Below are 13,627 nucleotides of genomic sequence, written 5' to 3'. Positions count from 1 at the left end.
CATTGCACCACTGTAAAAATAAAATACGTTAAAGCAGCGAATAGTTAGCTGGAGTGATGACTGTTCTTTGAGTCTCCCAGAAGAAGATCAAGGCATAAAGTAATTTTTTTGTGATAATGGAAGCATCACATGAGGTATAGAAGGGAAGTGCTTGAACACGGGGATATATCTAGCAAAAATAGCAGCATGGGCGATAGCGTTAGGTAGAAATGCTTCCGCAGAGCAGGTAAGGTCTTCAGAGGGGTCAGGGAATTGAGGAGGAGATTGTCGTTCATTACGCCAGTGTAAATGATGCTTGCAGTAGTACAGCCTCTTCCTCTCTAGACTATCACCATTCTACAGTAAAGCTGTTTCTACTACTGACCAGGCACTTAAGTCCATGTTACCTTTTTTCATTTTTGTCCCCCCCCCCTTCCAGCTCTCAGCAGCAGTCTGTGGACCTCTCAAGTAATCTCAGTGTCTTGGAGAGTACCCGGAAGAATCTTGAAAGTCAGGTGGGATGTATGAAAGAACAGAGTCAGCGAGAGGCGGACAACTTGAAAGTTCAGCTTAAAGAGGCAGAGAAGCGTGTACTCAACGTTCAGCAAGAAGTAAGTTTACTACTGATACACAAAGGACCAGTGCTGTAATGGTGTTATAGGGACCAGCAGTTACAGCAGGCAGATCGCCCCTGTAGTTGAGCTTGAGATACTGTTCATTTTACCATTGTAACATCTTCGAGTTTAGATGATGAGCAGAAGCTGGTTTAAAGGCTTTGTACACTTTTGGAGGCAATTTTTGTTTGATTGCATTTTATTCATTTTTGGCTGAAAATCATATTCTCAGTTGGCCTTTATTAAAAATATTGAGCCATTCTGTCACAAAGGGTTAACTGTTTTTCTGACTGTTTTTCACTTTGTGCTAGTCATCTAATAACCCTCATCTCTAAACTACTGAGAGGTAATGAACACTTATTTAAGCCACAGTCTTATCAGCAAGATAACGATTGAGCTATAATGAGTGTTTGATGTCAGAGAGCAGAGATAAGGAGTCTGTCAGCTCCCCAGATGACAGAAAAGACAGAAAATCCACAGGCTGCTACTACAGCATCCAGTTGAAAAAAATATTTTTAGCTCAAATTAAGTACAATGCAATATTAAAAAAAAATAAAAATCCCCAAAGGTGTACATAGCCTTTAACAATAAAAATGAAAGGAGTTATCCTGTCTCTGGAGGAGCAGCTGGGGACATGAGGCTCATTATATTCTAGAAGTTTATTTGAGTTTCTAACTTTTCCTTTTTGTTAATATAACCGTTTTCAGACAACCTGTAATTACTTGAGGCACGCTTGGGACCACTGAGTTTCCAGGATTGGACACCTTGGACTCCTGAATGTCTGGATACATGAATGTGTACAGATATAGAAATAAATATTCTGCACCAATCTCAAATGAATAGTTTCAGTTCGTTGCTGTTTCCAGTGAATGGAAGTTTTGCTCTCTGCATCTGGAGGCTGAAAACCTGCCATGCTGGTCACACAGTAGACATCTCGAATACCTGTCTATCCTTCTCTGATGTTTCTGACATGTCATTGCAGCAAGATCTACGCTCATCAAAACTTCTGAATGTTACAAAGTCCCCCACTCTTCTCTAAAATGAGCGGACAGACCGACCAGCATGTCATTGCGTTCAGATTCCTAGGAAGTCCGTAGAATTTCTATGAAGCCTCACACCACTCTATCCACATTGCTCAACTAGGCACCTCTGTCCCCTTGTTTTAGTGATCGTTGGGTGTTTTACCCCTTGTATCTCTCACCAATCAAAACTTCTCACTTGTCAGAGGTTTGTTAAAATGACAGGTAGCCTTTAACATGCTGTATGAGCAGGATTAGGTCGTTACACACTTTCAGTCTCCTCTTGCAGTCAGTAAATGGAAAAATTCATTGTTTTCATTCAGAAACCGAAAGATAATGCAGAGTTGGTAGGTAAAGGTCGAAAAAATCTTTAACCCATCCCTGCCCACACCTTGGTGTTGAGATGTCTGATTCCTTGGCCTTTTTACACCATTGCATAACGGGTTAAAAGAATTTCGCTGCAGTGTGTCCACTATCCTCTAATGACACTGGTAACCTAATGATTTTTGTCTTTTTTTAGTATGAGAACACTCAAGTTAAACTATCAGAACTGAAAGTGACATTCGAGAAAACGGAACAAGAAAAGCAACTGATTAGTGAAGAGCTGAAGCAATGTAAAGAGAACCTTAAGCTGCTGCAGGAGAAGGGGAATAATGTAAGTGGTCTCCGCCATGATGCCTCCTGTCGCCCTGCACTACGGCGTGCGTGCATACCAGGCTCCTGTTATTTATATATGTGCTGTAGACCACGAGGTAACTGTGTGGTTTACGGAGCACAGGAAGAAAATAAGAAAATAACTTCACTTACCGCCCATCGTGCTCTAGTTGTGATGCCGTCTCATGTATCACCCGGCGTCTGTTCTGGTAACACTGGTATATATTGTTTTATCAGAGCTTGTTTTAGAACGGCTCTTTCATTACACGCAGGATAGTTTTAAGCTCTGATTCGTAGATCACGAATAACGTAGCTGCTCCAGCCGAAACCTTGCTGCAGGATGGCATGGACCTGCATCATTCAAAAGTTAACTTTTTACATTTTACGGTTTCTACATGGAGGATATGAGCCCCTGAGAACCTCTCTCTCACATTCATTAAATATTTTTTGTGCGCTGTATACATAAGGGGAAACTCTAGCAGGCCAAACCGTAACCGATTTAATGACTTTAGCAAAAATGAGTCCCGTTTTTGCAGATGATACCTTGCAATAAGGGTGTTCCTGTCTACTGTGAGATGTGCACTGGACTGGCATGCAATGCATGTGGTGCCACTCTGGCACTAGAGTACACTGCACAGTACTTCACTGCTAGGTGGCCAAGAAACGCTCAGAAGCCAGCTTCTCTAGTGCACTGCGGTACAACCTTAAGAGACTTTGTGACATAGTCAGATTTTTATTTCATTTTTGTTGAGAGATTGCTTGTAACTTTTTCCCCCCATAGAGAATCTTTGATGGCATAGAGTGGTAGCAGTAATGCAATATTACTGTGACTCGAGGGCGATCCGGTGCCTTTGACTTTCACACAACTGCTGCACTTTTCTAAAGTAAGAAAGAAATACAGAAACTTAGTGGTTTTCTGGTACTTTGATTTTGACGGCCTATCCTCAGGAGAGGTCATCAATATCAAATCAACAGGGGTCCAATTCCCAGAACCCCCACCAATCAGCTGTGCGAAGAGGCCTGAGCTGCAATACCAAGAACAGCCGCTGGTAATGCACTTGGTAAGCTGCAAGGAGACTGCAGCCGTCACCGGCCTGTCCTAACAGCTGATCAGCGGGAGTGCTGGGAGTCGGACCCCCAGCAATCTGATATTGATGGCCTATCCTGAGGATAGGCCATTAATATCAAATTCACATTTAACCCCTTTAACAATATGGTAGACAGATGGTCTTAGAATAGTAAAGTTGTTTTTTCTTTCTTTCTTAGGAACAGTGCCCCTCTTGTCCATTATTTGTGGTACTACTTGGCTCCATTAAAACAAGCTGCAGTACCAGCCACAGCCACGGACAAGAGTGGTGCACTTTCTGGAAAGAAAATAAATACTTTTTTTTTTTTCTAATCCCATTCAACCTATACAGCAGTGGTTAACTTTGGACAATCCCTACTTGTTGGAGGAGTCTCTTGACAATGAACAAATCAGTGTCTCCCTCTCTGGACCCCCAGAGATCAGCTGTTATCTGTACAGCGTACCCACAAAAAGTGATCTCAAAATAAATAAAAAAAACAATTACGCACTAGTACTAATGACATGATGAGACCCACACAGGTTTCCGAAAACGTAGCTGTTCATCTTTGGGAGTCTTTGCACACGTGTACATTAGGATATATAAGTATTGTATTGGACTCATTTCCTGCAGGTGTCTGCTCCCAGTTATTATCTATGCTGCCTCCTGACACGTCCACCGGGGTGGGGTATGGGGGTGAAGAGACGTGCACTATATGTTTGGTACCTTAGCCTTCCCATTTAAAATCCAATAATATGTCGCTAACCAGTAATAGTTGTATCGTTTGCTCCACCACAAACACAGTATTGAGCAGAAGTTGAGCAGCCCTGTCATCGCTTTGTCCCATGTATGCCACCGGTTTGTGATGTGAGCGGTCATTGACACATTGCTTCTCTCACTGAATAACTGGTTTGTATGTGTGACTAAATCTGTCCGCCACGTCTGTCCTAGCCGCACCAGGTAAAGCTGTGTCACCAGGACAAATCAAAGCTGAGAGTCTTAGAGAAAGAGCCTAGAAGAGCTGTAGACAGTGGAAGGGCTGATGTCACCGCCAATATGAATGGCATTTTGGAATACCCTGAACGCTGGCAAGTCCCATTAACTGTCTGTTTCCATTGCTGACGGTGGAAAAGGTTACTTTACCAATGCATCTTAATATGCATAAGGGCTCATGCACACTAACGTATTTTCTTTCCGTGTCCGTTCTGTTTTTTTTTGCGGACCATTAATTTCAATGGGTCCGCTAAAAAACGAAAGTTACTGTGTGCATTCTGTTTCTGTATGTCCGTTCCTCAAAAAAATAGAACATCTTATTATTATCTGCATTACGGAATGCACATGGACGTCACCCGTATTTTTTGCTGCAAAATACATACGATCGTGTGCATGAGCCCCAAGTCTGATGAAATAGGCAGCCGGCACTCTAGGTCAGAGATCTTCCAGGTATACTGCCACTCGGTGACCATTATCCTGGCATCAGATGTACTACTTGGAGATTGGCCTCCGGTCTTCACCTCCTGGTCCAGTGACAGTCTGGATTATCAGTCCGTTTTGGATATGAAATAAGGCTCAGTTTTGGAATCACCTAATTAACTGATTTTAATATTCCTGATTTTATTACTAATATAATCGATAAGATGATTGATTCCTGTTACCAGTGAAATCACATTCTCTGGCTTTATTATGACTGAAGCATCTAAGTGATTTTTTTTTTTAATATCCCTTCCCTTCTTCAGCCTTCCGCGTTACTTCCCGTCCCAGCCGTATTCTTCGGCGTATTCGTGGCTATCCTGTATTGGTGTTACGGCCTGTTGTGGTAGAGAAAGGTACACGCTGCTCTTGTCTGTCCTTCACTATCCACCTACATGACCCATCTGTGTAACATTAGTGCATGGTCAGGTAGAAGGACAAGCTGTCCCCAGCCAGACTAACCGGGATCCACTAATCATCTAAGACTACTTTCACACTGGCGTTTTGACTTTCCATTTGTGAGATCCGTCACGGGCTTTCACACGCGGTCCAAAACGGATCAGTTTTGCCCTAATGCATTCTGAATGAAAAAGGATCCGCTCAGAATGCATCAGTTTGCCTCCGTTCCGTCTCCATTCCGCTTTGGAGGCCGACACCAAAACACTGCCTGCAGCGTTTTGGTGTTCGTCTGACGAAACTGAGCCAAACGGATCCGTCCTGACACACAATGTAAGTCAATGGGGACGGATCCGTTTTCTATGACACAATCTGCCGCAATAGAAAACTGATCCGTCCCCTATTGACTTTCAATGGTGTTAAGACCGATCCGTCTTGGCTATGTTACAGATAATAATACAAACGGATCTGTTCTGAACGGATGCAGACGGTTGTATTATCTGAACGGATCCGTTTGTGCAGATCCATGACGTATCCGCACCAAACGCGAGTGTGAAAGTAGCCTAACGTGTCTGTCTCTTCCTGTGTGTGCTAAACACTGACTTTTCCAGTATATCCCATCACGGGCTCCCAATGCTGGAAATGAAGCGTTAAGAAAGGTGCCTGATAAGCTGAGCCAGCAAATCATGGTTCTCCATGTATGTGGGGGCCCCGACTATATCACATCTTTCTGCGGGGCTCCCCATCAAGAGCCATGATAGATCTTACAAGATCTTAACAAGGGGTTGTCTAAGATAATTAAAAATTTCTTACAAGACCTACAATTGCTCAAAAGGGTTTTCCAACTTTTTTTTCATACTGATGACCTATTCTCTAGTTCCCAGACACCCAGCACCGCCGCTGATCATCTGTTTAAGAAGGCGATTGTGCTTCTGTGAGCTATGCAGCTTTTTTGGAGTTCACCCTAGGCCAGTGACATCACATTCATCGGTCATGTTGCCTAGGTGCAGCTCAGCCCTATTCAAGTGAATGAGGATGAGCTGCAATACCAAGCACAGCCACTATTCAATGTACAGCGCTGTGCTTGGTAAGCGGGGAGGAGGCAGTGGCGCTCAGCGGAGTGCCGCAGTCTCCTCACGCTTCTGTCAAACCCCCCACCGATCAGAGATGTATCCAATCAGTATAAAAGTCTGAAAACTCCTTCATATTGAGGGCGAGTATACCATGCTTTCTTTCTCCAGCAGCGTTCTCTGTGGCGCTGGTCTGATTCCTCTGCCAGAAGCGTTGATGTGCCTGGATATGGCACGTGAGCGCTGCAGCCAATCACTGCTCTCAGCGGTCATATTTCTCATACCTGCACATCAGTGTCGGTGACTTTCAGGTATATGGAATGTCACCGCTGCAGCCAGTAGGTCACGTATCCTATCCAGGCACCTCAACGCTGCTGTTTGTAAGCAATTGTAGGAGTTGACCGAGATTTTTTTAACTGACAAATCTGCAGCAAAAGCCACGTGTTTCCATGTGCATTTTCTGCAGTGGATTCACCATGAATCTCACCCCAGCTGCATTGAAAGTGGTGAAATCTATGGTAAAAATCTGCAACGTTCTTAAAGAGACTAAACATTCTGCGGATGTGAAAACACAGTCATGTGGGTGAGAATTGCAAAGATCCACAGGTAGGATCTGCAGCAAATCCGCCACGTGGGACCACAGGATTATTGTTTTCCTCAGCTTTGTCTCCTTTTTCAACGCTTCACCTTCTCAGCATTTCTCTAACTTGTAATCACAGCCGTTTTTCTCCTGATATTTTATGTTCCAATAATTCTGTGTCTAACCTATAAAATAACTCTGACGAGATGAAGCCTTGGAATCCTTCTTTCACAGGAGGGGTTGTTCTTTCCTGTATGTGCATCTTCCTCATACCCCTGTGGATGTAACCTGTGTTTTCCACCTTTTGGATCCTTTTGTCCTAAAGTTAAATAATCCTTTGAGAATTGTCATTTTTGTTCGTAAATGTGATTCTATGTGATTTTATAAAGTAGCCGATCACGTCCTAATATCATTTATGTAGGGTGTGGGTTTAACATGGTTTTCCTGTGGATGAGTTATGTCTATAACATTTGATGGATCTGCCTGATCTGTTGAGCAGCCTGTATGGACTCCATGCTTGTAGGGGTTCCCCAAATGTATAAAGGGAACTTGTCACAAGGAAATTCACTGTCAAACCAAGCTGAATGTAATGATACCTTTCATTTAGCAATACGGTTCTTCAATCTGGGGGGGAAAAAACCACTTTTAATCCATATGTAAATGAGCAGCTAAGTGCACCGAGGGCAGGCCCAAGCCACTCTGTGCACTCTTGCTTCCTCTGCCGTCCCCTCCCTCTCCTTGATTGGCAGGACCAGTTGAGATGGCTATGCAGGAACCTGGCTTGGCAGAGGAAGCAGGAGGGGTAAGGGTGCACAGTGTGTCTTGGGCCCGCCCTTGGTGCACCTAACTGCTCATTTGCATATGGTTTCAAAGTACTTTTTCTCCAGAATGAAGCAACAGATTGCGAAGTAAAAGGTATCATTACATTCAGCTTAGCTAGCCCTATAATACATTGTGCCTGGCTTATCGGGAATTTTCTGGTGACAGGTTCCCTTTTAAAGGGGTTGTCCAAGTTATATTTGATGACCTATCCTCAGGATAGGTCATCAATATCAGATCGGCTGGGGTCCGGCACCCCCGCTGATCAGCTGTTTGAAGAGAAGACGCGTGCCGTGCCATCGCTGCCTCCTCTTCACTGATTACCTTCTCGCCGTTGCATTTGCAGCGCTGAGCAGGTGTAATTACACCCAACCGTCTCATTCATTTCAATGGGATGGATCGTTCCCATACACTTGTATAGGAGAGATCCGTACCATTGAAATGAATGGGACGGGTTGGGTGTAATTACACCTGCTCAGCGCTGCCGATGCAACGGCGAGAAGGTAAACGGTGAAGAGGTGGCAGCGCTGGCACGGCACGCGCCTTCTCTTCAAACAGCTGATCGGCGGGGGTGACGGGTATCGGACCTCAGCCGATCTGATATTGATGACCTATCCTGAGCATAGGTCATCAATAAATATAACTTGGACAACCCCTTTAAGAATAAAACACATGTGACTAAACATACATATACTTTAGGGTACATTTTCTTCAGGTTTTGCTCACACTGGAGTCATCGCTTTCACGTTGGGTGAATCATCTCTTGGCACATTTTTCCGCTACAGATTTGGCCACAGTGAACCCACCACTAAATCCAGTTATGTGCAGATTTTGATGCAGATTTCACCCTTTGCATTGCAGACGGAGAAGTCTTTGGCACAATTCACATGCATCTCTTATGGATTTTATAGCGGGTTTGTTGCAGCCAAAGCTGTGGCAGAAAAATCCACTCTTGAAGGGGTTGTGCAAAAATGGTATGGGGGAGGGGCTTTTTTGCAACTGCCTGCCCAGTCTTCCGGACCTCCAAAGGGAAGATGACTTGCTTCCCGCTCCTTCTCATCCAGGCTTGCGATACCACGGTGGAATCCAGCGATGTCAACATCCAGATTGACATCGCCGTACCCTATCACTTGCCGCGCCGATGTCCAGCTCCCTTTGCGTTGTTACCGTTTGTCATGATGTAAAGGGAGCCGGTCACCGACGCAGCCAGTGATTGGCTGCAGCAATGTCAAACTGCATGTTGACATCACTGGATCCCAGCGTAGCTTCGCAGGCCTGGATTTTGACAACAGTGGAGCTCAGCAGAGCATCGCGGGCCTGCAGGAGATTGAGCGGGGAGGCAGGTAAGGTATCTCACCTTTTGTGATGGATCCAAGTGGATATAGACAGACACTATTGACTGTAACGGTGGTAAGAATAAAGCTGCAGACTATAAAAGGAAGTCATTATGACACTAGTGTGAACAGAACCTTAAGATAAAAGATGAGCTTTGTATTATTTTCGCCTGCCGATTCCTTTACTTTTCCCATTGCTCCCTTTGTCCTTCTTACTAACGTATCCGCCATACTGCTGACACATTGGGTGACTATAGGAGCCGGTAATAGTAGCCTCTGAAAACGCATTTACTTCCCAGCACCCAGTAAGACACTCCTAATAGCCTTTGCTCCATTTTTATTAAAGCCGTCTTGCAAAAATAACCTTTGAGTTGAAGGTATTTTGTCAGTTTTTTTTATTCCCATAATCCCTCCCAGAACCGGAAGATGTTCGACAGTGCAACACAATTTATTCATTCTATTACAGTTTGGGTTCTTGTTCATTATTATGTAAGTTGTAGATTTTTAGGAAGATGACGAGAACAAGCCCCGGGGCTCTTCATAAAAGGAGACCGTGCGTCATTTTGTGGATAAAACCAATGTATGCCTAATAAAGCAGCAGATCATTAAGATGTCTTTCCCATGTAAGATCATTAACACAGTCCTCTTCCCACAGAGACAGTGGCCTTGGGTGACCGGGATAGCGGTGTTGGTGGCCGTGACCGCAGTGATGCTGTACCCCGGCAGAGGCGCACCATGAGACCGTTTTTCAAGCCATGTACCGTCCTCCGTTGCAGCCGACACCGCTCATGTCTGGAGAACACAAAACTGATCCTTACTCTTCCTTTTTACCTCTTAAAAACTCACAAATCTCTGAAAGAGACCGGCAGTAGGGCAAATGCTTTAAACTGTAATATATGTATTTTGTCCGACAGGGGAATAAACACATGACTTTATCCTACAGTAGGCAACACCTCGCCTGCGACCTTCATGTGATTTTTAAGTCTAGTTTGGTGGTATTGGAAATACTGTTATGGCCTCGAGTGGGCTTCTTGGTACCAAATTATTTATGATGTTTTGGGTTTGTGGCTGTTTTACTGTAGAATCTTATTGTAAAGATTTAGACTGTATTTCTTTTATTTTCTTTTGCCATAAGAAACACCTACACATCCAGTATAGCAGTGATGGACCTAATTTGCCTGCTTTCCCCCCCGACGTCGCAAAGCTATCTGCTCATGAGCCCTCCTCTAATCCTATTCATCAGTCACACCTTCAGTATCTATAACTGCGGACCACTATGGGAAATAATTCCACTCTTGTACCCCTTTTTCCAGGTGAATGGGTGGTGGGGGGGGGAACAGGGGGAAATTTATCAAAACTGATGTAAAGGAAAACTGGCTTATTTGCCCATAGCAACCAATCAGATTGATCCGTTAATTTTCCAAAGGAGCGATGAAATATTAAAGATGGAATCTGATTGGTTGCTATCAACAGCTAAGCGTTTTTTTTTTCTCTTTGCGCCAGTTTTGCTAAATCTCTCCCATCGTCTCCAGAACTAAAATGCTCGCTCCGTGGAGATTTGTCCAGTCCTGACATACAGTATCGTATTATTTCTTCTGGGGGGCCTCTCATGTAATGAGCCAAAACTGCGTGTTGTCTGGACTGAACTGGAGGACTTTCTGTTTAAAGGGGTTGTGCAGACAGTACATATTGATGACCTATCCTTAGGATAGGTCCTCAACATCTCATAGTTGAGGGTCCAACTCCTGTCACCCCCGCCGATCAGCTGTTTGAGGAGGAGGCGGCGCTCGTGCGAGCACTGCGTCCTCTTCGGGATCACACTGCACGTTGTATCGGAAGTCTCGGCAGCGCAGCCTAATGACAACAGCCTGGTACTTGGACTTGAGTAATTACACTGCGCCAATGCTGCAAGAGGAAGTAGCGCTTGCATGGAGCGCCGCCTCCTGTTCAAACAGCTGATTGATCGCTGCGTGTCTGACTCCCGACACCCCACCAGATAGCGATGACGTATCCGGAGGATGTACCGGCTGCACAAACCTTTGAGGAAACGGGTGACTACAGATTATTGGGGTATAGAATGGTAAAAAAATTACTATTTATTATCTCGTGTTAGGAAGGAACGAACAGCAAATATTTTTAGGGCCAGTTCACACAACTGATCTTAAAAAATCAGCACAGAATTGTGTTTTTTCAGCGTGGAAAAACTCATTTTTTGTTTTTGATGCTGTTTTTTTTGTTTTTGTTTTTTTATTTAAACCAATGATTGTTCTCTTCATTACAAAGCTGAATTTTCTGCTTGAGGTTTTTGAAGCAGATCTGCACCCAAAAAAAGTGTGGAAAATGCACAAAAATAACTCATGGACTTATTTGGAGCAGTTTTTTTGAGCTTCCTATTCATTCCAGTGGGAAATTCAGAGCTGATTCTGGCCCAAGATGGAGCATGCTTTCTGTTTCCACACTTCTTTTTGTACATGTGGGGGGGGAAAAAATGCTACTTCCCATTGAAATGAATGCAAGGCTGTTTTGGGAGCATATTTTGAGGCAGAAACGCTCCAAAATCAGCGCCCAAAAACTCAGTGTGAACTGGCCCTTAGGGTATAACAAAAAAAATTGTTTTTGTTTTTTTGTTAATATAGTTTTCTACAGAGATGTCCTGGGGTGCGGTCCTGTATAGAGGAGAGGAAGGAGCGGAGATGTCTGCAATTCTATTTCAGTCTGGTCAATAAGGAATAGGAGCAATCTTTAAGTTTATATCTTAAGGGGTGACTGTAAGACTTGTCATTAGCAGCCACAACTGCCGATTCCTATATATAAGTTTATGGAATATACATGGAACAAGGGTCTTCCTCCTGACCCCTGGTCTATTACTCATACCGGCGAAAAATCTGAATATCGTGCAAAAGTCCATTTATTTCAGTAATGCAGATTAAAAGGAATTGCATTAATGCAGCTTAAAATTAGAATTTTGTGAAAAGGTTCAATATTCTAGGCTCAAAGTGTCGCACTCTAGTCAGCTAATTAATCCATACCCCCTGAGCAAAGGGGACCTCAAAATTGTGACTTTGGGGTTTCTTAAGCTGTAAGCCATAATCATCCAAATTATAACAAATAAAGGCTTGAAACACCTCGCTTTGCATGTAATGAGTCTCTCATATATTAGTTTCACCCTATAAGCTGCATTACTGAAATAAATGAACTTTGCACGATTATTCAAATTTTTTTAGTTTCACCTGTACAATGCAGGTCGGGGCCCGCTGACATAATGCTATGGCCCCCACCCCCCGCAGAAGGCTGCAATGTATCCCACTGTACAGGCATACAGTATGGCACCTCGTCCATATGGTCCCATTGTATAAAGAAAATATATATTTTTTGATTTTTTTTTTTTTTGTATACCTTTCTTTGGAATAGCAAATAGCAACCCAGTGGAGGTAAAAAGGGACACTCTTTTGGCCCTCATAGGGTGGAGCCCCATGAGAGCACTTAGCATGTACACCAGGAGCTTTTCCTTGAGTACACGCTAAGCATACATCACTAATCTGATTTGAACCCACCCCAATTCATGTTTTACCCCGCACCTCTGATTTATAGACCTGATCTCCGTGCTGCCCAGATTGGATGCTACAAAGCTTAGAACATCAGTATTCGGTCTTTTCGAGCATGCATAGCCTCCTGCTGCCTGACAGTGGTACCAATAGAGATATGGAGTCCCTTAGGCTGCCTAGTCCTTCTTTATTGGGTAGCCTTATCGACTGCACTGCATTTTCTTTTCCCCTCGTGAATGCGTATGAAATGTGGAAGGGAGATGCAGTAAAATTCCTTTAATCCGGGTTCAATGGGACCTGATAGATGATGGATTAATAGCTATAATGTATAAGGCTCTTGCACGGAAATATCACTTGCAACGGTAGAGCATTTGGAGGCACAAAGTTTAAAAGGGATCTGCTTATGCCCAGAAAGGACGCCACCTTTACCCATCCGTTGTAGCTGGTCTTGCATCTCTGCCCTATTGAAGTGAATGGAGCTGAAGCGCAGTGCTAAACAGCAGATGGGCCTGAGCGGTGCCGTCTCTGGGACAAAGCAGTCCCTTTAATTATCTGCTATCAATGACATTTCCAAAATTCGATTTTCATATAGGTTTATTAAAGTTTCAATATGAACTTAAAAAAAAAAAAAAAATGCTTTACGGTTCACAGAAAATATGACCATCCAGTTCTGTAAATAAAGTTCTTATTGGGTGAAATGGGTCAGTGATGTTAATTAAAGGGTATGTCCACCTGTGCAACTTTTCCTTTTATTAGTCTTATGCCTATAAAGGCTGTGGACACCTCAGATCATTTAAGTTTTGTATTTAGTTGCATGTTATAGGTTTATAGACTGTTTGGCTTTTGCAGCCTGCATGTGTTGCACCCGTTCATACAGCCATGTGAATGAGCCCTAACTGTGTGACTATTCGGTCTCCAACTTCTCCGTTTTCTCCTGAACTTGATCTGCGTCAATTTATGCTCAACTTAAAAGGGTTTTCTGAGATTTTTACTGATGACCTGTCCTCTGGATAGGTCATCAGTATCTGATCGGTGGGGGTCCAACACCTGGGAACCCCGCCGATCAGCTGTTTGAGAAGGCAC

General features: G+C 43.7%; 1 protein-coding gene across 5 annotated transcripts in view; it reads left to right on the top strand.

Annotated features, from left to right (window-relative positions):
• LOC120978601 (sarcolemma associated protein) overlaps positions 1–9,955 on the top strand; it is a 136,039-nt gene extending 126,084 nt beyond the window's left edge. For 4 of the 5 annotated variants that reach the window (XM_040406839.1, XM_040406837.1, XM_040406840.1 and 1 more), the window contains 4 exons: positions 419–590; positions 2,133–2,267; positions 5,067–5,156; positions 9,655–9,955. In XM_040406839.1, the coding sequence (XP_040262773.1) occupies positions 419–590; positions 2,133–2,267; positions 5,067–5,150 (391 nt within the window). In that variant the 3' untranslated portion in view covers positions 5,151–5,156; positions 9,655–9,955. The remainder of the gene's footprint in view (positions 1–418; positions 591–2,132; positions 2,268–5,066; positions 5,157–9,654) is intronic. The other variant, XM_040406838.1, reaches the window with a different exon arrangement.
• Positions 9,956–13,627: the final 3,672 nt, after the last annotated feature.

The sequence above is a fragment of the Bufo bufo genome, chromosome 9 (assembly GCF_905171765.1).
Source record: "Bufo bufo chromosome 9, aBufBuf1.1, whole genome shotgun sequence".
In the NCBI taxonomy this organism is placed as follows: Eukaryota; Metazoa; Chordata; class Amphibia; order Anura; family Bufonidae; genus Bufo; species Bufo bufo.
Note: the sequence above shows the minus strand (reverse complement) of the source record. Positions and strands in the feature narration are given on the sequence as shown.